Source organism: Anas acuta, chromosome 1 (assembly GCF_963932015.1).
Source record: "Anas acuta chromosome 1, bAnaAcu1.1, whole genome shotgun sequence".
NCBI classification, from domain to species: Eukaryota; Metazoa; Chordata; class Aves; order Anseriformes; family Anatidae; genus Anas; species Anas acuta.
The window spans coordinates 63,181,116-63,201,118 of record NC_088979.1 but is presented as its reverse complement, the minus strand read 5'-3'; the positions used below and the strand labels follow the sequence as shown (position 1 = coordinate 63,201,118).

The window sequence follows — 20,003 nt, the reverse complement described above, 5'->3', positions numbered from 1 at the left end:
TTTGTAGCTATATACTGGCTGGTGGCATCCTGAGGAACTGGTGAGATAAATACCCCGCACCTTGAAGCAAGACGTGGCATGCTAACAGGGTTGTTTGCTTGTCTGTTTGCCAGGTACGACCGATCAGCCTCTGATCAAGTCAGGCTCTAGGGCCTAGCTGGCTTGGGTGCCCTCAGCAGCGGTGGGCTACTGGCTAGCAGCAGGCATGGCTATATACCCATCAACAGGGCGGCCAGCCTGCACATGCATGCAGGAGAAGGTGTGTCCCACACTGCATGCCCTCATCTCCCACCGAGCCTCCTAACCTCGTGTTTTCACTTACCTCTCCACCTCCTTCCCACATCTCACATCAGGGCTCTCCCTCACACCCTTGCCTCACCTCCTGGTATGGACCCAACCTCACCAGAATTATGCTCACCCTGTCCTCACCCACTCCTGCTTTCTGGGATAGAAGTGCACATTTTGGGACTGGTTGGGGTTCTGCAGCCAGACAGGGTGAGCTGACCAGCCAGGCTGCACACACATAGGTCAGGGGAGTACCTCCATATGGGCTATCACCGCTCACCAGGAGCTCTGCAGGGTGGGATTTATCCCTGGCTAACCGGAGCTCCTCTGCTTTAGGAAAAGTAGTAGCTGTTAATAGCCGATCCTCCTCCTTTGAAGTGGCTTGCAGGGTACCAACCACACACAGTTCAGCAGCATCTGAATTAGGTAATTGCTATTTGTATACATAAATAAATGCTCAGGGAGCTTTGTATCAACCACTGCTTTCAAATCAAGCAAGCAAAGTATTGCAAGTCTTTTTCATGGTAAGGACTTTTAAAAGACCAGAACATGGAGGGGATTTTGTTTTTACATGCATCAGGTTTCTCTGGGGGACTGGCTGTTTTCATCTTTTTTTTTTTTTTTTTTTTTTCCTCCTGGTCTGCTCCAGATTCTGAGTGAGCATCCAAGTCATTTGCTCATTCAGAGGGAGCCTCAGTTTTGCTTTTCACTTTCTCACTTTCTTTATGCTTTAAAGGAGAATGCAGTCTTGTTGGGGGAATTACTTCTGCTTTAGAGTGCTACTGCAGGGCTGTCCCTGCTCTCCACAGCCCGAGTGACTATTGCACACAAGAATGTGTACTGCCAGCATGTTGCACACACTTGCATACATTTTTTTTTCCAATCAGCAAACTATAGGCATTTCCCTTTTGTCGATGAAATATACAGTTATCCCTATTATCAGTGCTGGCTATCACACTCCAGCACTAACAGCTGTATCACTTTGAAACCAAAGGATGTAAAAAGGTGAGATGTATTTTTATGAGGTGCTATAAAGTGTTCCATGTTTTCCTCATAGCTGAACTGAATAAAAATTATAGAGATTTGTGGTATCTTGCACCTACTTGGTTAAATAAAGATAACTACTGCATGGGACGTCCTAACAGATGAAAACTGGAGTATAACTGAACAATAGCAGGTCCTAAAATCAAAGGTTCTGATCTCTCCCCAAATGTTCAGCATTTGCTTCCTTTGTTGGCAAGGCTATTTGGAAGCAGAAATTGTTCTACTGGAGACTGACTTATTGTTTGAACATCATAATCATCGCTAAAAAACTTCATATTGAGCTTCCAGATGATCTGAGTCAAAACCAGATGAAATGCACAGAAATTGTCAAGCACTTACATTCTTTGGTGTTAGGAGGCGCCAACAAGCATGAGTAGCAAACCATCCCGTATATGTTTCGAGGTCTGTTTTCCAGCATGTAGTAACTGAAACAAAGGGCAAGATGAGGCAAAACAGTGTAAATTAATATACTGCAACTGAGCATGGTTCAGCAGCAACCAATTATACTGAGATAAAATCATTTAAAAAAAAATACACCAACTTTTATAAGCAATTTGATGCAAAGATTATTCTTTTTTTTTCTTTTTTTTTTTTAACTGCCTGAATAGAGACAGTGTTTCTCTTCTTCCTTTTACCCCTAAAAGACAATTAATCAACCATCAAGCCTACATGACAAGAAGTAGTATCATTGCCTAAAACAACATTACTCTCCCTATTGAGTTCAAGCTGCAGTTTATGGCATGCCCTGAAATAAGACCTTTCAAAATAAGAGAGCATTATTTTCTGAAACAGCAGTCTTTCAGGCAAGACCACCAGCTGGATATGGTTGGCTAATTTTCTTCGCAAGCACCATAAGAACAATCTTAGTAACAACAGAGCCAAATCTGAGCCAAATCTGAATAACAAATGCAGGAAAACACCACCCTTACAAGGGAAGCCGGATTAGGCTTCACAGTTTTTTTTTTCTTTAAGTTCATTGCTGTATAGTTTATAAGAAAGCCCTTGATCATGGAGTTACAGCATGAAGGAAAAATTTTCCATAGTTTGAACTTCTGGGCTGCCAATAAAGTTAGTCTTGAAATAAGGTAATTGGTTATGCAAGAATAGGATCCACAGACAATATAATGAGTAAATTACATCCAAATCATACACAGTTGATGTTATGGATATGCCTTTACAAATCACTTGCTAAATTTTAATGAAGAAATGAACAGTCATAATCTATTCTATGCAGATGAGTACTCAGCATAATAAACACTTTAAGCAACAATTAATCCATTCTCTGCTCTTACATACCTGTCTATGTATGTGCAGAATGTTTTTTCTGGAAAATGTATACGTTAGAAAACTACTGCTGAAACTGTCCATCAAAATCAGTTGCTCACTAATGAATAGCCCAGCCTTCAAACAAACTATGAATGTCCAGGAAATGGATGCTGAGATGCAAAGTGAAAGGTGGTGCTTGGAGGTACCTCAGAGAGCATGCAAACTGAACAGTTCCCCTGTTGTTCTTACTGGTATTAAAAGATTCACCCTCACTCTTCCCTTTGGTTCCTGTGCCCCATGCCCCTTCTGAAACTCTGGCCTTCTCTCAAGAGCAAACCTTCATCTTTTGTCTCTTGTGGGGGCCTGCAGAATACCAGGTTGCAAAGCAGTTAATAAAAAAGCAGTAAATGACTGCCAAACCACAAAAAAAAAAAAAAAAAGAAAAAAAAAAAAGAGAGAGAGAGAGAGAAGAGAGAGAGAGAGAGTGGCAGGCCAAAGATACACATAAAACTATAAAGAAAAATACAGGACAACTAGGATTCACAACATAATAGCCACAGTGGTTTAGGGAAGATAAACAGCCCTTCCAACAGGCTGTTGGAATTACCAACATGTAATTAATTCACACTGGTGGAATATTTCTTGGTTTTCACCACAATGCAGAATGCTGGAGGATGGGTAAAGAAGACTGAAGGGATGTTCACTGGCAAGCAGTCACCCAGGTGAGTAGGAAGGAAGTTCTGCAGTTGCAAACATTAATGGTTCACCCCTATGAAGTACTGGCAACAGAATGATGTTTCTGGCTATTTTGCAATGCACCAAATATTAAAGTAAATGTTGGAAGTATCTGATCTCTTTATATCACTAACTACAGAGAAGAAGTGGCCCATTACAAAAATCACGAATTTTCATGGTTCTACTCTTCCACTTTGAAACTCATTATTTCTGTTTCCTTAGCACTCCCAGGCTTGGATTTTGAAGTGTAAAAACACAAGAGTGGAGCCTAGACTGAAATGTGGATGTGTTTTCCAGAAGGTTGGACGTGGTACTTAGGGACATGATTTAGTGGGTGACATTGCTGGTAGGGTGATAGTTGGACCTGATGATCCTGAAGGTCTCTTCCAACCTGAATGGTTCCATGATTCCTCCTTAACACCATGATAGCTTATCTGGGGCTAATCTTGGTGGTGCCATGTCACACTCAGGGACTTGGTCCCAGTTAGGTCTGCCTCCTGCAGGGACTAGGACACCTGGGAACAGAGGGGTCTGTTTTCAGCAGGTGACAGTCTGCAGAGAGGTAACAAGGAGGTGGTGAGTACAGTAGTGAAAGCATCTGCTGCCTTACCCAGAACTGCAGGGAGGGGACTTTATTTCATAAGAAACACACTGGCTAAACCTTGTCATTCTGAAAGCAGAGAGAAGAGTTTGTTCCTTGTTTTGAAACACCTCAGAAAGGAAAATTGGACTTGGGCTTGGTGTACCCGTGGACAAACACATTAAAAGGGGAAGAGTCGGTAGATGAGGCATTTCTGACTGCATTTTACAGGAATATTATCCCTTTGCATTCTGTCTTGTGAGAAGGCCAGTGAATTGCTTCGAGCTGAAAGTAGCTGCTGGGACAGCATTACGGGAATATATCATATATGTCTGCCCTGTTATTATTCAGCTGTGGGTGTCCACTTATGGCTGCTGCTGGCCTAAAAAGACCCTCGCTTTGACCTACTGTGGCTGTTCCTCATGGGTTATGATCTCTGACACACTCCAAGAACACCTAACAGGTCATCCCATTGAGGGTGGGGACCCTGAGTTGTACCTGGTTTCCCTATTATTGACCTAGAGTATTTATCATGATGGAAGTGCTTCTGGATAGGAGTGCCCCAGGATATTAGGTCTAGGTACCTTCAGAGATCACTGGAAGCCAACCTTTGATTTTGAAGACCACAGCTTGGGAGATAAGCCTTTAAATTCTTCCCAGGTCTCAGTCTTGAAACATCTTCGTAAGCTTGACCAATAGTGTCATTCCTATTTTACACAAAAGGGAACCTGACCACAGAGGATACTCTTGTACTAAAGGTCTCCTTTTTCCTTAAAACAGATCATCAATAATATTGTAAAAAAAAATGGAAGGAAAATGATGCCACTCGTACAGGCACCTGGATGTCCCTGGATGTGCCACTGGGGCAATGGCAAAGGGCATCCAGGCAGCATTACCCACCAGCTCTCTTGCTCTGATGCAGGGCTTCTGCATTCCCCCCCACCACAAAGAAGAAACCTCTGGGCTCTTCAAGTTGCACCAAGAAGGCTTCAGAGCTTGTTTCAGCCCAGATGTAATTTATCCCGAGACTTTAATCTCTTCAAGCTCAGAGTAAGTGCGTGTTTCTCCTTAGCTGCTGGCCTTGCCAAAGCGACCCAGGAGCTGCACACAGCCAGCCTACAGCAGGCCAATTTCTGCTGCAGGTTACACCTGTGCAAACAGGATGTTTTCAGATTACTCCCCAAGCACCAGCTGTGCAAGCTGATTATTTTCAGCCAGCACCCCACTCCCACCTGGGTGACCTCATTAGTCCTGACAAAATTGCAAAACGGAGACTGTGGCCACTATTTAACTTTCTTGCTCTTTATGATGTATGAGGGGAAGTCAAGAGGGAGTTCTTTTCAAATCACATCATCAGTTTGCTTGGCTGGCAGTTAGACAAGTCCTTCTTTTTATTTGTAAACTGTGAAAATTTCACACAGACTTGCTGATATAATAAACCTGGAGCCTTGCAGCGTCTCTTTAGCAGTTATAAGCAGAGTTTCCTGCGTTATAAGCTGTGTGGGCTATGCTGCGTCTGCAAATTGCACAAAAGCCAAATGTCGGGAGGAGGTACACATCTAAACCAACAAGCCACAGTGGCAGAAATTGAAAATGTAGGTAAAGTGAGGTTGTGTTATAGAGTATTTGCTTATGCTACACACACACACACACACGCATAAGTAATAATAATAATAAAAAAATGAAAGCAAATGCACGCTTGTGTTTTCAGGCTTCTAAAGGTGACTTAGTGAAGAATATATTACTAATATATGCAGTGTAGCAGCAACTGCTTTCTCACCATTACTATCAGAATTACACTGCGCTTAACAGGCATTAAAAAGATGGACAATAAAACAGCTTATACTTTAGACCCTTCAACAAGCTCTGGAACTTGTTTTTACTCTGAGTAAGAGCACACACACTACATTAGCAGCCCGTTAGACCCCTTTCTCTCTGTTGACTAAACACAAACCATCTCCTAACAGCTCTGTTAGCTAATACTGTCAGCTACTGACAAACTTGCCAGCTGGTCACATTTGGAGAAGAGAGATTATGTGCTCATGGGCACAGACTTCCAGTGCCAGCATGAACCGTACAGAGAATCCAGGACATCTTCATGGAGCTTATTCATAGTTGTTGTTGATTGTTCTGTTGTTGAATCCTTACCCCGGGAGACAAGGTCCACACTCTGCATCATTCTCCTGATCGCCTGGTGTCAGGACTGTGGCTCGAAAGAATCCCTCACAGTCTTTGTGCCGTCTGCATATCTGGTAGCCTCCTCTGGAAAACTTCTCTGACGGGCAGGGAATGCAGCCATAGTCCTCGTCTTTGGTGCCATATCCGCAGGTCTGCAACAACACAAAGTCATTGGCTCGTGTCACACACTGGCTGCTAGGAAAAGGGAATGCAGTACCTGGCACAGTGTAGTACCAAGTCCCTTAACATCTGTCCTAAAAAGGCCGGGGAAGGACATAAGAACAAAACACACTGTGTCTTGGAGAGGAAAAGGGGAGCTGGGGTGTCATACTCCTTGACAGTGACCCTTCAGGGCTATTCAAATCATGCTGCAGCCTTGGAAGTGAATTTCAGCTGCTGCTCAGATAAAAAATGAACTGCAAATTAGAGAATTGAGAAGAAAATTGCAGTGGAAACAGCGTTCCAGCAGGGATATCGGTGATCTCGTTTTCACGACAGGAGAGGCCACAAGGACCATTAGAAAAAGCAAGGTTTGAATGAGGTTTGGTAACCCCTGAACTCATGTGTCCCAGATAAATGTTACCTTTAGATTAAATAAAACTAATATGAAGTGGTTATTATTCAAACATCCTCATTCAGGACTACCAACTGTGTGAAATTCTTGCAATGGGATGTTTATCCCATTAAAACCAAACAGGATTTCAGTAATTTATTTTTTAATATGCAACAATTATCTGCTGTAAATCAAATGGTTACTTAGGAACTGTAATTTAAAACGTGGCAGAAGCTTCCAAGTTCCTCTAGTGCCAAAATATCTTAGCGGGAGAGAGAAATTAAATTCTCTGTGTGGGGGGCCAGCGAGCATGCCAGACTAACCTATTTATCACACAATGCTGGAATGGCACTGTCAGGTTTTAAATAGCCGTTGAGATGAGAACGCACTGGCAGAGAACGTGTGTGAAGCTTTCACCTTACAACTTTTGCCATGCTACTTTTAGCAGGCTGCTCCTGGCACGCAGCATACGGGTGTGTGGGTGCATGGTGCCTGCCCCCACAGCACCCTTGTGCATGCGCGTGCTCCCATCCGAGGGATGCGTGGCCTAAAATTGCTTATGCATCCCTTTTTTTCCTCATTTTCTCTCATATCAATGCATTACCACCTTGTAACAAAGCATTTATTTTTAGGCAGGGCATTTTCCATCCTAGAATTGCCCACAGGCTAGCTAAGTGTGGGAGAGCCTCATGATGCAGGCCGAGCGCGGTGCCCCCAGCGACAGGCCTCGGCCCCCTCAGCCACCTCTCAGATGTCGTGTCAGGAGCTCGACACGTGTTCCCCCAGCCAGAGGAGGATGCTGAAGTTACCATGTACGGCTCTTCACCCGGCTCGCACTTGGGGCAGTCGTGGCACATGCCGGTGGTTTGGTTGTAGTATTCGTTCTCGCCGCAGTTGGAGTATTCAGCGCTGGCGGAGTACACCAGGGAAACCTGCACCACAGACACCAGAGCATCACTGCCACCGCCTCCATCCAACACACCTCGTCCCCTCCCCTTGCCCAGCCATTGCAGTGGGTCTGACCTTGTGCCACGAGGCATCCCCAAAGCTCCCACTCAGGTGCTGAAGAAGTGCCGCTCCATGGGATGGAGGCGGTCATGGGTTTCAGCAATTTGGTCCTGTTAATAGTTTCTCAGAGCACCGACCTTTGTGCTTGTTGTCACAGCTATTCCTCAAATATTGAAGGCCGTGGTTCCTGACCTGTTATTTCTCCTTCTCTCTGGTGCGGTAAATGCCCAAGTTTACTCCCTCCCCGCTCCCAAGTCTAATGAGCCTTCACAAACGTGGCTGTAAGGGACAATTACAACAACCTGAGATAACGAGTTGCCTCGGGCCTCAACCCTGATATGGCTGAGTTTCATGTGACATCCAGGCTAATCAGCTCCTCCAGAGCCTGGTGGGCTGGAGCAGATGTCTTTTCTGCTTCTGCTCCATTTGAGGTCCTTCTCCTCCCTCCTCCTCCCTGTTAACTTCTCCCACACACTGGGAAGTACAGATTTAAACAGATGTTCCTGTCTAAGTGGCACCAAAGAAAAAGCTTAAGTGTTTTATTGAACGGAAACTGATCCCAGTGTCCAGTGCTCAGCTGTCTGTAGGTGTGTCTTAGCAATTCATAGATGTTTGCAAAGACTTGAGCAGAACCCAGTGATCTTTGTGCGCTGGAAACGCCTGCATGCATGTGGATACCTACCACCAGAAAAGGGAACACGTGAGTCCATTTACATTCACCCAGGTGAGCCATGTTCTCTTGATATTTTACCTGAAACGATAGAATTGATGATTGTTTATGAACATCAGTAAATATTTGTGTGTGTTGCCAAAACAAGAACAGAAGGGCTCATCAGCAGAACAAAGGTAAACGGGAGCGATGCCTGGAGTTATCCAGAGGTCTAAATAGAGGGGAGGTGTGCACGTGCACTCACACACACACACACTGCGGCACATCTCCTGCCTCTCTGAGAAAGCTCATTGCATGAGGCAGCCTGGCCTCGCAATCTTCATACAAATTTGTCAGAGACGAGGCTACGAACCCTGGTATTTGCTGGCTTTTGGAGAAGTCCTCCTATAGGGGAACCGAGAGCTACATCATGATCACTAAATAAAAGAGGGCTGGGGGTCAGTAGCCCAGCCTGGCTTGTGTCCTTGACCCTGCCAGATCAGATTTGTCAAGGAAAGATCTAGAAGAAGCATCCATAAAGCTGAGCCAGGGAGCAACCTGATAGCGAGTGGCACAGGCAGACACCTTCCTCACTGGCTCCCACAGACCTGCTGGGAAAGCCCAGAGCTGCCTTCGGTAACAAGCCTTGGCTTCTTTTCATTCCTAATAGGCAAGCTGTAGATTTAAGAGCTTAAACTCAAGGAGGAAGCTGAACTTTGTATTTTAAGTGCTATTACAATGGCTGGGGGGAAATAAAGGCTGTGATCTCTGTTGTAAACACACGTGCTAATTTATTTCTTTTTTTTTTTTTCAAATTCAGTTCTATGAATAACTTTGAATAAGAGCTAATGTTGCACATTCATGTACTGGATTTCTTTCTAAGGGATAAAAAGAGACAGGAAAAAGCAACACAAATTGTTTCTCTAGCATGATACAATATATTTAATGGTATTGTTACAGCACATAATATGCCCTAGGGATTTTACAGCTTCAAATTGCAAATGTTTGAGATACATTTGCAACACTTTGGTCCTAGTAGATGTAAACTGCTTTTTAAATTTTCCACATCTCAGATACTGCAAGGTTTTTTGGCTCCCGGAAGAGTACACTTGCTGCTTTGTGCCACTTTAAAGCATACAATCTCCACTAGAGCAGCACTGTAGAATTTGAGATAGCCACTAACATTTACATTTTTAAACACTAAATGGATTAAGCAAAGATTATATCACGCCGGCATCAAGCTAGGAACTTGCTTTATATGTTCCTTCTAGCAACGGGGCTAGCTGAGACAGGTAACGGGGTGGGTGGGTGGGTGGACAAGCTGAATTATAAGTATATTCTGTTCTGCAGGAAATTGCACTTTTAAACCTAGAAACAAAAGAGAATCAGAGATAAATTGTCCTAAAGCTGGAGGTGAGAGATGGAAAATAGTCATGCAATTGCATAAACTGTCAAACATTTAAGTTGGACAAAGGCTTTGGCTATGACAGTATAGTTACTTGGAAAAGTTCCAGGAATATAATCTTCACACACATGTCTGTTAAACTGAATCCTAATTATAAGACAGCTTGTTAGACTTCATAAATGAATATTATCAAGGCTGTTTCCACACTGGTATTGCAAAGTCATCACATTTATTATAAATTGGGTCTGGACACAGAATTGCACTGGTGAAGTTTGAATCTGTAACTTTACAGTAAAAGCATGTCTTACAGTAACAACATGCTTCAGTTGCTTTCAAGCCACCCAGATGTTTACTGTTTGAGGTACTTACATGCAATCATAGCCAGATTTGAAAAATGGAAACGGAGAAGTATAAGCCTATTAATGCATAATACAATCTTCTCTATCCATTTGGTATTTATTTACATAAAATGTTGAAAGTGTCAAGTTATACATACATACATAAAATATTTTTCTATCTCAACATAAATATACATGTGGGGGTATGTTTTGTGTGTAAACATACATTTTTTCCCCCTGCATTCTGTCATTACACATGGCAATATGTCAAGCATATGGCAAATATTAACTGGAAAAAGCCAGTTCAAAGTGCTGAATATGACCGGATTAGAACACTAGGGGAGATTTTTTTTCCCCAGATTGGAAAACCGAAATGTTAAAATTAATTATTCTCCCTCCCTCCCCCCTGCCTCACCCATTCAAGTATGTTGCTATAAACTGACAATGTTATTTTCTGTTTGTGTGTTTTATCTGTTTATTTTTTTTCCTGTTTTTATTTTTGTTTCCTTTAAAGTCAAAACCCAAAATGTTTACTTAATTTTTATAATGAAGGACTGGGGAAAGTCTGGTGCAGGAGGTTTCTGGCAGTAGGGCCATAGGTAGCCCCTCAGCTGGGATGATACCTGCTGGTATCTACCAAGATATGCTAGGCTGCTCTTGGGCTTGATGTCAATTTTCAAGCATTTTAATTTACATCCACACCATATCATCTATCACACATTAATCCCATGTTCACAACAAGGGATTTTCTAGTGCTAAGATCACTTTTGTGCCTAGCTGACATATGTAGAAACACGCAAAGCTTGGACAATCTGCCTCCATCTGCCAAGAAGCAGGAAAAACAAAAACAAAACAAAAGCACAACCAACAAACCAACCAAACAAAAAACCTCCAGTTATTATGGCCCCTAACCATTAAAAGTAATTAGCTCTGGGGAATTCTTGAGTGAATTTACAGGCAGTTCCCCTTCCCTTCCTATTCCCAGGTACACAGGACTTCTGGGGGCCTCCAGGAGTAAAACGAGGAGCCCTGGGCCCTGGTAAGAAGTAGAGGGAAACTCTGGTTTACACAAATTTGGCATCCATGCATCTACTCAGGACATGTCTGCTGTCTCACACTGACTGCCATGATGCTGGCATAGGATGCTGCCTCGGTAATCTCAAAGGGCAGAAATCAAGCTCCAGATTTGAAGCAATCTGTGGGCTGTCCCCTGTGGACACAGGGCATACCAAGACACTTCTTAATTCAGGAGATGAGGAGCAGATCATACATCTGTGTAGAGCTTTGCTGCTCCAGTAAAACCCTTTATTTATGAATGTTTGGCAGGCAAAACTGAAGTCTTGGTCTACTGCTGATCTTTTTGATTACTGGTACTAAAGCATGTGTAGGAAATCCAGATTAAAATGTGTACCAGTGCACAGAAACAATTTTGCAAATCCTTCTTTGCGCCTCCACCATACATGATTTTTGGGAAAGCCTCACTTTGTGCAGGTTTTGTCCTACAAACTCAGTCCTTCTCCATGTGCATGTAAATATCAGCTGCAGAATATATCAGCCGACTGGTGTTGAGCTTAATGGCACTGAAGATTTGACCAGAGTAGAGTAATGTCAGTCTGCATGTTTCAAGTGAAACAAATGACCCTGTCCCATAGGACGGCAGGCAGAGGTCAGCAGGAAGAAGCTGGAAGTATATTTTTGGAGGGACCACACAATGGCTCCCATGAAGTATGGGATTTCCAGCAGCTCATCTGCTGAGCCCTCCACACATCCTGACTCAACGCTTCAGCTGAGGACAAGTGGGTGTCAGGAGAGGAGGTGTAAAACAAAGCTTGGGTCTTTGTGGATCAGGTGTGCGACACGCAGCAAGTCCCAGCATGACTAGAGGGGGTTGCTAATTACAGCCATATTTGCCTTTCAGGGCATATTCGTTAATAACTTAGGAATACACACAGAAGCTGACAGGAAAAGGAAGACTATTTTCCCGGTGGCAACCACAGCAAGCAGTGCTAGAGACTCGCTGTCTCAGCTTCTCTCCAGGAGACTGCGAGGCACAGATTTGGCCCGGGGCAATAGGAAAAGAGACGCCTGAGACCCTGTTACTCAAATATTTCTCTTCCCAGATGAAAGGTCCTTCAGTGAAGCCTTTGCAGCATGTTACCACGGCCTGGCAGGTACACACAAATAAATAAATAAATAGATATATACATCCCCAGGCAGAAAATGCTTCGTTTGTGCTGTCTGAAGGATAAAGAGCAGCATTTGCTGTAGTCAGCCTTTGATTTTAATTTACTTAGATAATTAGGTAGCGTTGCCACTAGGTTTACAGTATCCATGAGTAAATGGAGTAAATATACGGAATACACAAACAATGAGGTTACCGTAGTTGGTGGTCTAAGCTAAAACTCGTAACTTCTGATAGACAGCCTTAACGGTTATTTTAGTTCCTAGTCTTCATATTAACACAGTGTAAAAGCTAATTTCCTATCAGATATTTTTTGTCTTTACAAAAAGGTCTGTAAAAAAAATGAGGAGGAACACAAGGATCAAAGAAATCTGTGCTTCTTAATGCTGCAGAGGGGATTTTTTTTTAGTGTCTCTGCATTTCTTTAGTTTCATCACTGATGTAGATACACTTCAGGGATGCAAATCTTGACTTCACGAGAGGAAAGGCACAACAGCTGTCTCTGAGAGCTCTGCTATTTTGATATTTCTGTACACACACAGACGTATCTGTCTGGGAAACAGAACGCTAGACAAAAGGACTTGTATAAATAAATGTGGGTAGACCATACGAACTTCACAGGTGCCACCAACAAATCCAGTGCCTACCCTGCGTTCCCAAGGTTTTATGAGACGAACCTCGTGAACTGCCTTTTCCACAGATTATCACAGTTTCTCACATGCACTTGGTAGATAATCTTTGTATGCTCCCGATGCTGCTAAATCCTTCTTAACCGAGATAAGCATATAATCCTCACTGCAGGGCCTCATAAGTTTCAGAGTTCAGCAGCAGAGTTTAGTTTGGCTCCAGCCTCGCAAAAAAAGATGTGGTTTGAATTTTCCTTTCAAGAGGAGAGAGGCATCTCTGAGCCCGTCACTGAATGACAATGATGGCAGCACAAGGCTGGCAGGAGAATAAACTTAGACAACTATAAGCAAATAAAAAACATGGAGATTATGAAGAAAACTATTGTGTAGTCCTGGTTACAGTTTGTATTGTTGTGAGCTCCAGAATATTGCACAGAACAATATAGCATTTGCAGGACAAGATGAACTACACAGTTTCTCGTATCTGCTTTATATCACTTTGACCTTGCAAATACATGTTAAAAACAACCCCAGAGAAAGATGTAAGAAGCGTTATAATGCTACAACTCTATTCTTCCTTTTACCTTAAACATCAAAAGGAAGCTACAGGAGCTCAAGCTACACATACCTCTTTAATTGCCTCTGTGATCTGGCACCTCCACCAGAAAAATAATTCATTGCTCAGGCGTAGGAATGAGATTTTTTTTTTTCCAGTGGTAGTTGTATTGACTAGAGGAGACATAGGAGATTGCTTGGTTTGTTAATGGGGGCACCACATGCTGAAGACGTGGGGGCAATGAAGACTAATAAAGAGCTGTGTGTTTCCTCACAGACTGGCTTATCTGGAAACTACATCTGGAAGTCTGTATCCAAAGCTGTTTTCTCATCTTACACAAAGACACATGTTGGTTCTCGTGTAGACAGGCCATCAGCTTTCTGAAAAATGTTTTCAGGAAAAAAAAAAAAAAAGAAAGAAATGATGTGATGCAGGAAGAAAAGCAAAAGAGAGAAGGAAAGAAAGGCCCTTTCAAGCTTGCTTTGTGCATCCAGCTCACCTGCCTGTGGAAATGAGGGCAGAAATTAGGTGTGAGTACCCACAGTTCACCTTACTGGTGTTCCTGCTTGGAAGGAGGCTGTTTTGTGGGGAAGTGATGGAGCAGCGAGAAGGCCCTCATGACCTCTGGATGTTCAGGCTGCTGCTGTGGCTCTCCTGTCAGTGTTATTTTATGCAAGCAAATGCTCACGAGGGCAAAAAATGTGAGCAGGGGCCTGCACCTTCCTCAAGTCAAAAGGCTGCTCTGACCCCTAGGCTAAGTAACGTGATCTCTTTTGTTTTCTATAATTAAGAAAAATAACAATAATAATCTGGGATTTGTTCTGACACACAATTAAAAAAATAAAATCAGAAACCTCATGTCTGTAATGAGGAAAAAAAAAAATCTTGAGTTGTTTTGGCCAGCCCCCATGAGGATTTTCCTCAGTGGGAGAGGCTCTCTTTCAACCTCTCTGAAAGCATAATTTTTTGAAGATGATTTACATGAAGACATCCCTTTTATTTTGAGCCCCTCCTGCTGGGAAGTGCTACGACATATTCCTCCTGGCTTGCTCGCTTCTTGTCAGAGGGCCCGGGCTGCTCTTGTAGGAAAGGCTGGCGGCGGGCAGGTGGGAGAGGCTGTGCCATGCTCCCCCAGGGAGTTCTGGAGTTTTCCATGAAGAAGGATGCAGGCCAGATCTGACACCACCGGGACAGGCTGTAAATGAGCACGTATGCTTCAGGATTGAATAACTCCAGTGCAAGAAGTAATGAGGAACTGTGGTTGTACACTATCTGCTGGGTAACCCCAGGGCCGCCTCAGCACTGCTTCTCACAGGGCCTGACGCCTCACCGCCTGCCCCTGCCTGAGGGACAGGACTCTCACTTTTGGCACTGTGCTTCCAGGGGTGAGCTGAAATTGCTGGGATGAAAACAACTCGCTTTAGATTCAGAAGCTCTCCCTAATTCCTAAGACATGTATTACTTCCCCTTCGGAGCAAAAAATTAAAAGCCTATTAGGAAAATACAAACCACTGATGCAGTGATGATGTTCTCCTAACATCTTTTCCTTTTTACAGGGCTTTATGCTTTCTAGATGACAGATAACATAATGAGAACAGCCTGAACCTTGGCTTGCATTACAAAGATCGATAAGGATTTGAGCTCACACTGCTTCCGTTCCTTAGGGTCCCATCCTGTGAGCTGCTGAGCACCTCAAAACATGATGATATTTGGGAAGAAGGGGATTTTTAGTACCCTGCAGAGACTGACAACCTTTCTGTACTATAATTGTTGATAGACAGGACAGAAGAGAAGAAATTTAGAAATACTTTATTGGAAGAAATTGAGCTGAAATCCTACGGTGACCATCAACAGAATTTACAGAAATTGTAAATAGAATACAAACCCTATGGTGGCCATCAATAAATAACGTCTGTTCTTAGCTCTGCAGCACATTTGCATTCTTAGCTAAAAACCAGAATATTTGTTAGAATGGTCAAAACACAGTTCTGTTTTTATTTTCCATGGTTTACATGCTGCATCTCAGGCGGACAATGAGTAGCAGCGGTGGGCTTTTCATAGGGTGAGCCTCTCAGGAGCAGGTCACCACATGAAGGAGAATGTCACTGGGATGGTCCCAGCCATGAAATTCAAGTACAAGTGCATTAAGCAACACTGGAGCCAACTCACTGTGTTAGGCAAACATGACAAACTCAGTATTAGGTGGTGGCCTTTTATACTTTGGTACTTGATTTCTGAGTCCCAGAAAAGCCTCTTGTTTGTCAACAGGCCTCTGTCTTGCAGACAAAGGGATACATACACTGCCAACAAGCATTATTTTTTGTATTATTCTACTTTTTACATAACCATGTTTGAAGGGGATTTATTGCTTTTGCAAACCAAAGGCTGGCTGCATTTAAATTCAGAGCTATATCCCGAGCTGCCCATGCCACCATTGTCACTGGGGAGAGCAGGGAGAGGGGTGGGGGAGCCCTCGGCCAGGAAAATTGGCCACACAGGCAGCTGGGGCCACAAGGTGCCCAAGGGCGAGGTGGCAGGGGGTTACTGCCCTGGGATGACCTGGTGGAACAAACCTCATGAACCTCTTCCATCCACACAGCCCATGGGTGTGGGTCCCACCTGCGGAGACAGTGAGGGGATGGGGCCTGAAGGCCAAAATGCAGCTCCCAGTGCAAGATGAGGAGGGGGAACGTGCTGGAGCAGCCAAATCCCCAGTGTCTGGGGGCAGTTATGAGCTACAGCCTGCTGAGGCATACAGGAGGAGTGAGCACGGCCGTGTCTAACAGCAGCCCAAGTCACAGCCCACTCTACACACATGCCTACATAAACTGCATGTTCACAGGCACACACGTGTACGCAAATGCTTCTATTTATACCCACATGCCCCCAAAAGGTGCTGGCTGCCCCTCAAATCTCTGCTTCAGGCTGGAACCCTCAGATCTCAGATGTCCTGGTGGAGGCAAATCCCTCTGCTTCACAGGGGCACAGTTAGAAAGCGAAGAATTGGCTTCCTCTGCTGTGATACTTTCTCTTTCGAGTTGATAATCATAAAATCTCTTCATAATTTCTCTGGGGCCCTTTTTTTTTTTCTTTTTTTTTCTTCTTTTTTTTTTTTCTTTTTTTTTTTTTTTTCTCTAATGAAGGTGTTTACATTCCTAATTAAGGAGCACATTAAGCCTAGTGGTACCTTATCTGATAAACCTGTTACTAGGCTATGTCAAGCTGAACCTTCCAAGGGAGCAAGCTGGTTTTATAAACCGGTTATCCTCTGGGCTGGAAATGCGCATCCAAGAGCTTGCAATTAACTTGGGTTAATTACAAAATACCAGAAATGTAATAACATATTTAAAAATATATCACAGGTGCTAATGACCTTTTTTTTTTTTCTTTTTTTCTCTCCCCCCACCCCACCTCCCTGTTCTTCCCCCCCCTCTGCAGGAGCTGACAGGCTGTCACTGCCCTCCCAGTTAGCAACCCCCCAACTCCACAGGTGTTAACCATCATTCTCTCTCATGTGGTGGGATTGATTAGCATAATAAGATTGATCTGAGAGTGATTGCTTCTAACTTGCAGCTAGCTTGGCTTACACTGCTGGTTTTTGGACCTGCTGAAGGAGGTAGACCGGAGAGCCGTTTACTTGGTTTAGGTATATCAACTGGTCTCACAAAAGGGATCACTTTCTCTGCAAACCTATTCCCCCTACCCAATTGCCCCCATCCCACGCACATCCTGAGAACTTTGTGACAACACCAGCAGCAGTGCTATGCAAAATACAAGCTTATTTGAGTAAACACGTGACCTCCTTCCCATGGAGGAGCAACCTTGCATCTGTACCCTGGCTGTTTCAGCAGGAATATTGCCTTACGACTTGGCACACTAGCAAATTTTTTATTGCAGTTTGCAGCTTCTTATACCCTTATATATTTTGGAGAGTAGGCAGGAGCCTTAGGTTCAGTAATTCCTCTCCTGACATGACCCATCTGTAGCTTGCTCATTTTTTACTTAGTGGACCTTCTCCATATTCCTTATGTATAACAGCGTCAAATGCTTTATTGAAGTCCAGACTGCCCATGGTACCTGTCTCCATTTAGAAATTAAGGCCATCGTGTTAAGGACTGCTTAGGAGACTAGTTTTACCTATTAGGTCATATTGTATTGCACATCTAAAGGAAACCTTTATTTCTTTTATGACTTTACAGAACACATAGGTGCATTTCTTTTGAAAAAAATAAATAAATCAACAACAACCAAAAAAAAACCAACTGTAAATAAAACAACATTAACTCCCAGCATAGATAGGGAGGGGAGAATGCCCTCAGAATTGGGGTACCACCATCCAAAAATTTTATAAGAACAACCTCTCTCTGCAAGCCCCACATCAGACTGCTGAAACCATGAAAGACAATGAGCAAGAAAGAGCATGGGAGGATAAACGACTGTGTGTTCCACCAGCCCACATCTGCACTGGTTGGCAGAGGTATCCGGCTGGAGGAGAAGAGCTGAAAAGGGAAAATGTGTGCTGGTAGAGACAGAGTGAGAAGATTTGTGGTGCTACAACTCCACTATGCTGAGAACAGAAAAAGAGTTTTTTATCATCCATATGCACATTTATTTCCTCATCCCATTCCAGTGATATGAGCACAAGAAAACATGAAGATGTGGTTTAAAAAGCATTGCATTGTCCTGATGCAGAGGCAATGTGATGGAAACATGGCAAAGCATTACAGAGAAAATGAAGAGGGTAATACCCAAAGAAAACTGAAGCAATGGTGAACATCATAGTTTTGTGGTCTTGAGTTCTACAATGTCAACTTTTAGTAGTGCCCATTTTTAAAATTTATATTCATCTGAAGCTACTCTTTGATAAAAGAGTCTTTAGGCAAGCTAAGATTGTGAATGTAACTTTGAACCAATTGTAGACTTTATAATATGTAGGAAAAATGAAATGAGGACAAGAAGGGGACCTCTGGGAAGAAATGACTGTCCTAAAATGTCTGGAAGAAAAAGAGCCAGTGAGAGAAGGAAAAAAAAAAGTGTTTTACAGTTTTTCCCAGAAATATTGAATATGCTCAAATAAACATAATCATTTCTGGTACAAACCAGAAGGTGCCACATTTTCCTACCAGATGATGAGGGATGTTGTAGTGAATAAATACAGCTCCTTCCAGCTGCCTGAATAGTTACATGTAACATCTGGTCGGTTTTGAAACATTTTGGATTTGGCTATTCTTTAAAAACGAGAACTTCCTATAGTTACCCTCAGAAGCTCTGAAATGTGAAGTGTCATCCACAAGCAGCTGAGGACCTTCTGCTCCCTCTGACTGCAGTACTTGCAGAGAAAGGAGGTGCTCTGGGACAGCATTGTTTTGCACTGCAAAATTAAAGCCAGATGCAAACTATCCTCTCCATGAAACACGCTTGAACAGATTTAACACTGTCCCTCCGGTGGTTAATTTAATGTCGTGACTTCATATTTGCCATATGAGTGTTTTCTTTAAACATGCTGCAAGTGACGGTTTGCAGAATTCAGTCTCCTAAACAAGATCCTTACTCCACTGGAGGGCAGCACATTAGCACTTATATTAACGCCGCGCTCACTGCTTGCTTCCGAGAAGGCAGATTTTTGTAAAGAAATATTCAGCTATCATGTGAGGTTCTGCTTAATGGAACAAATACGCACAGACAGATATATACAGTGAATATCTCTTCTTAGAGGCTCTGTTAGATCACTGAATTGTTAGCTAAATGATCAACACTAACCTGAGAATGAAACCAAGCCTGAAAGTATAGAGGTAGTTTAAAGATAAACTATTTATTGGCACCAAGATCAACAGATTCTAAATTAGCTACAAAGCTGCAGGGAATAATGACATGTGAAGTCAGATTTTTTCTTTTTCTTTTAATTTTTTTTTTCTTTTCTTCTTCATTTTTTTTTTTAATTCTTAGCCCCTCAGGAGATTTGGGATGGTTTGATGTTCCTCTGGAGACTTGTCAAAATTCTGCAGAAACTTAATAGCCTGCCAACATGGGTGGTTGCTGCTGGAAGGCATTTCAACATGGCAAGGGTCCTGTCTGCGCGCTGCAGACCTGCATCACTCTCAGGCTGCTTGGAATGACATGAAAACAGGAGCTGTGCGGTGTCAGGACCCCGCACGCAGCTTCGCGGGGGTAATGTGCGCGTATCCCCGCTCTCCCAGGGCAGCCAAGGTGTGGGAGGAATCCATTTGGCCTCGAATCATTCTGAGCACCGCCTCGGTGTTAAACCCCACATGGTGCTACCACACCCATATACCAGGGCTTGGGTGGGACTGGGCTCTTACCTCATGAATAGAGCAGAAATGAAGGCTGGAGGGTGAGATGAAGCTGTGTGGAAGCAGGAATCGAGGCAAAAGTTGAGGCCCAAGGCTGGAGGAGGCATGGAGGGCAGGCATCCAGGCTGGGAGGCTTAGACCAGATCAGGACACCAAGGCTGGGGACAGGAGAAGGGAAAATGGAAAGCAGTGGAGCCAAGCAGAGGCTGTGGTTGCCCTTTGGTGGAGTCCCACCTGCTGGCCACCCCACAGCCTGCTGTGGAGCTCGCTGCCTGGTAGAACTTGGG

The 20,003-nt window shown here is 43.5% G+C and overlaps 1 protein-coding gene across 3 annotated transcripts in view; it reads right to left on the bottom strand.

The window, feature by feature from the left end:
* Positions 1–20,003, bottom strand: part of EDAR (ectodysplasin A receptor) — a 72,307-nt gene that overhangs the window by 20,124 nt on the left and 32,180 nt on the right. For all 3 annotated transcript variants that reach the window (XM_068679343.1, XM_068679338.1, XM_068679351.1), the window contains 4 exons: positions 8,332–8,400; positions 7,451–7,573; positions 6,059–6,240; positions 1,669–1,754 (listed from right to left, as the gene is read on the bottom strand). In XM_068679343.1, coding sequence (XP_068535444.1) covers positions 1,669–1,754; positions 6,059–6,240; positions 7,451–7,573; positions 8,332–8,400 — 460 coding nt within the window. The remainder of the gene's footprint in view (positions 1–1,668; positions 1,755–6,058; positions 6,241–7,450; positions 7,574–8,331; positions 8,401–20,003) is intronic.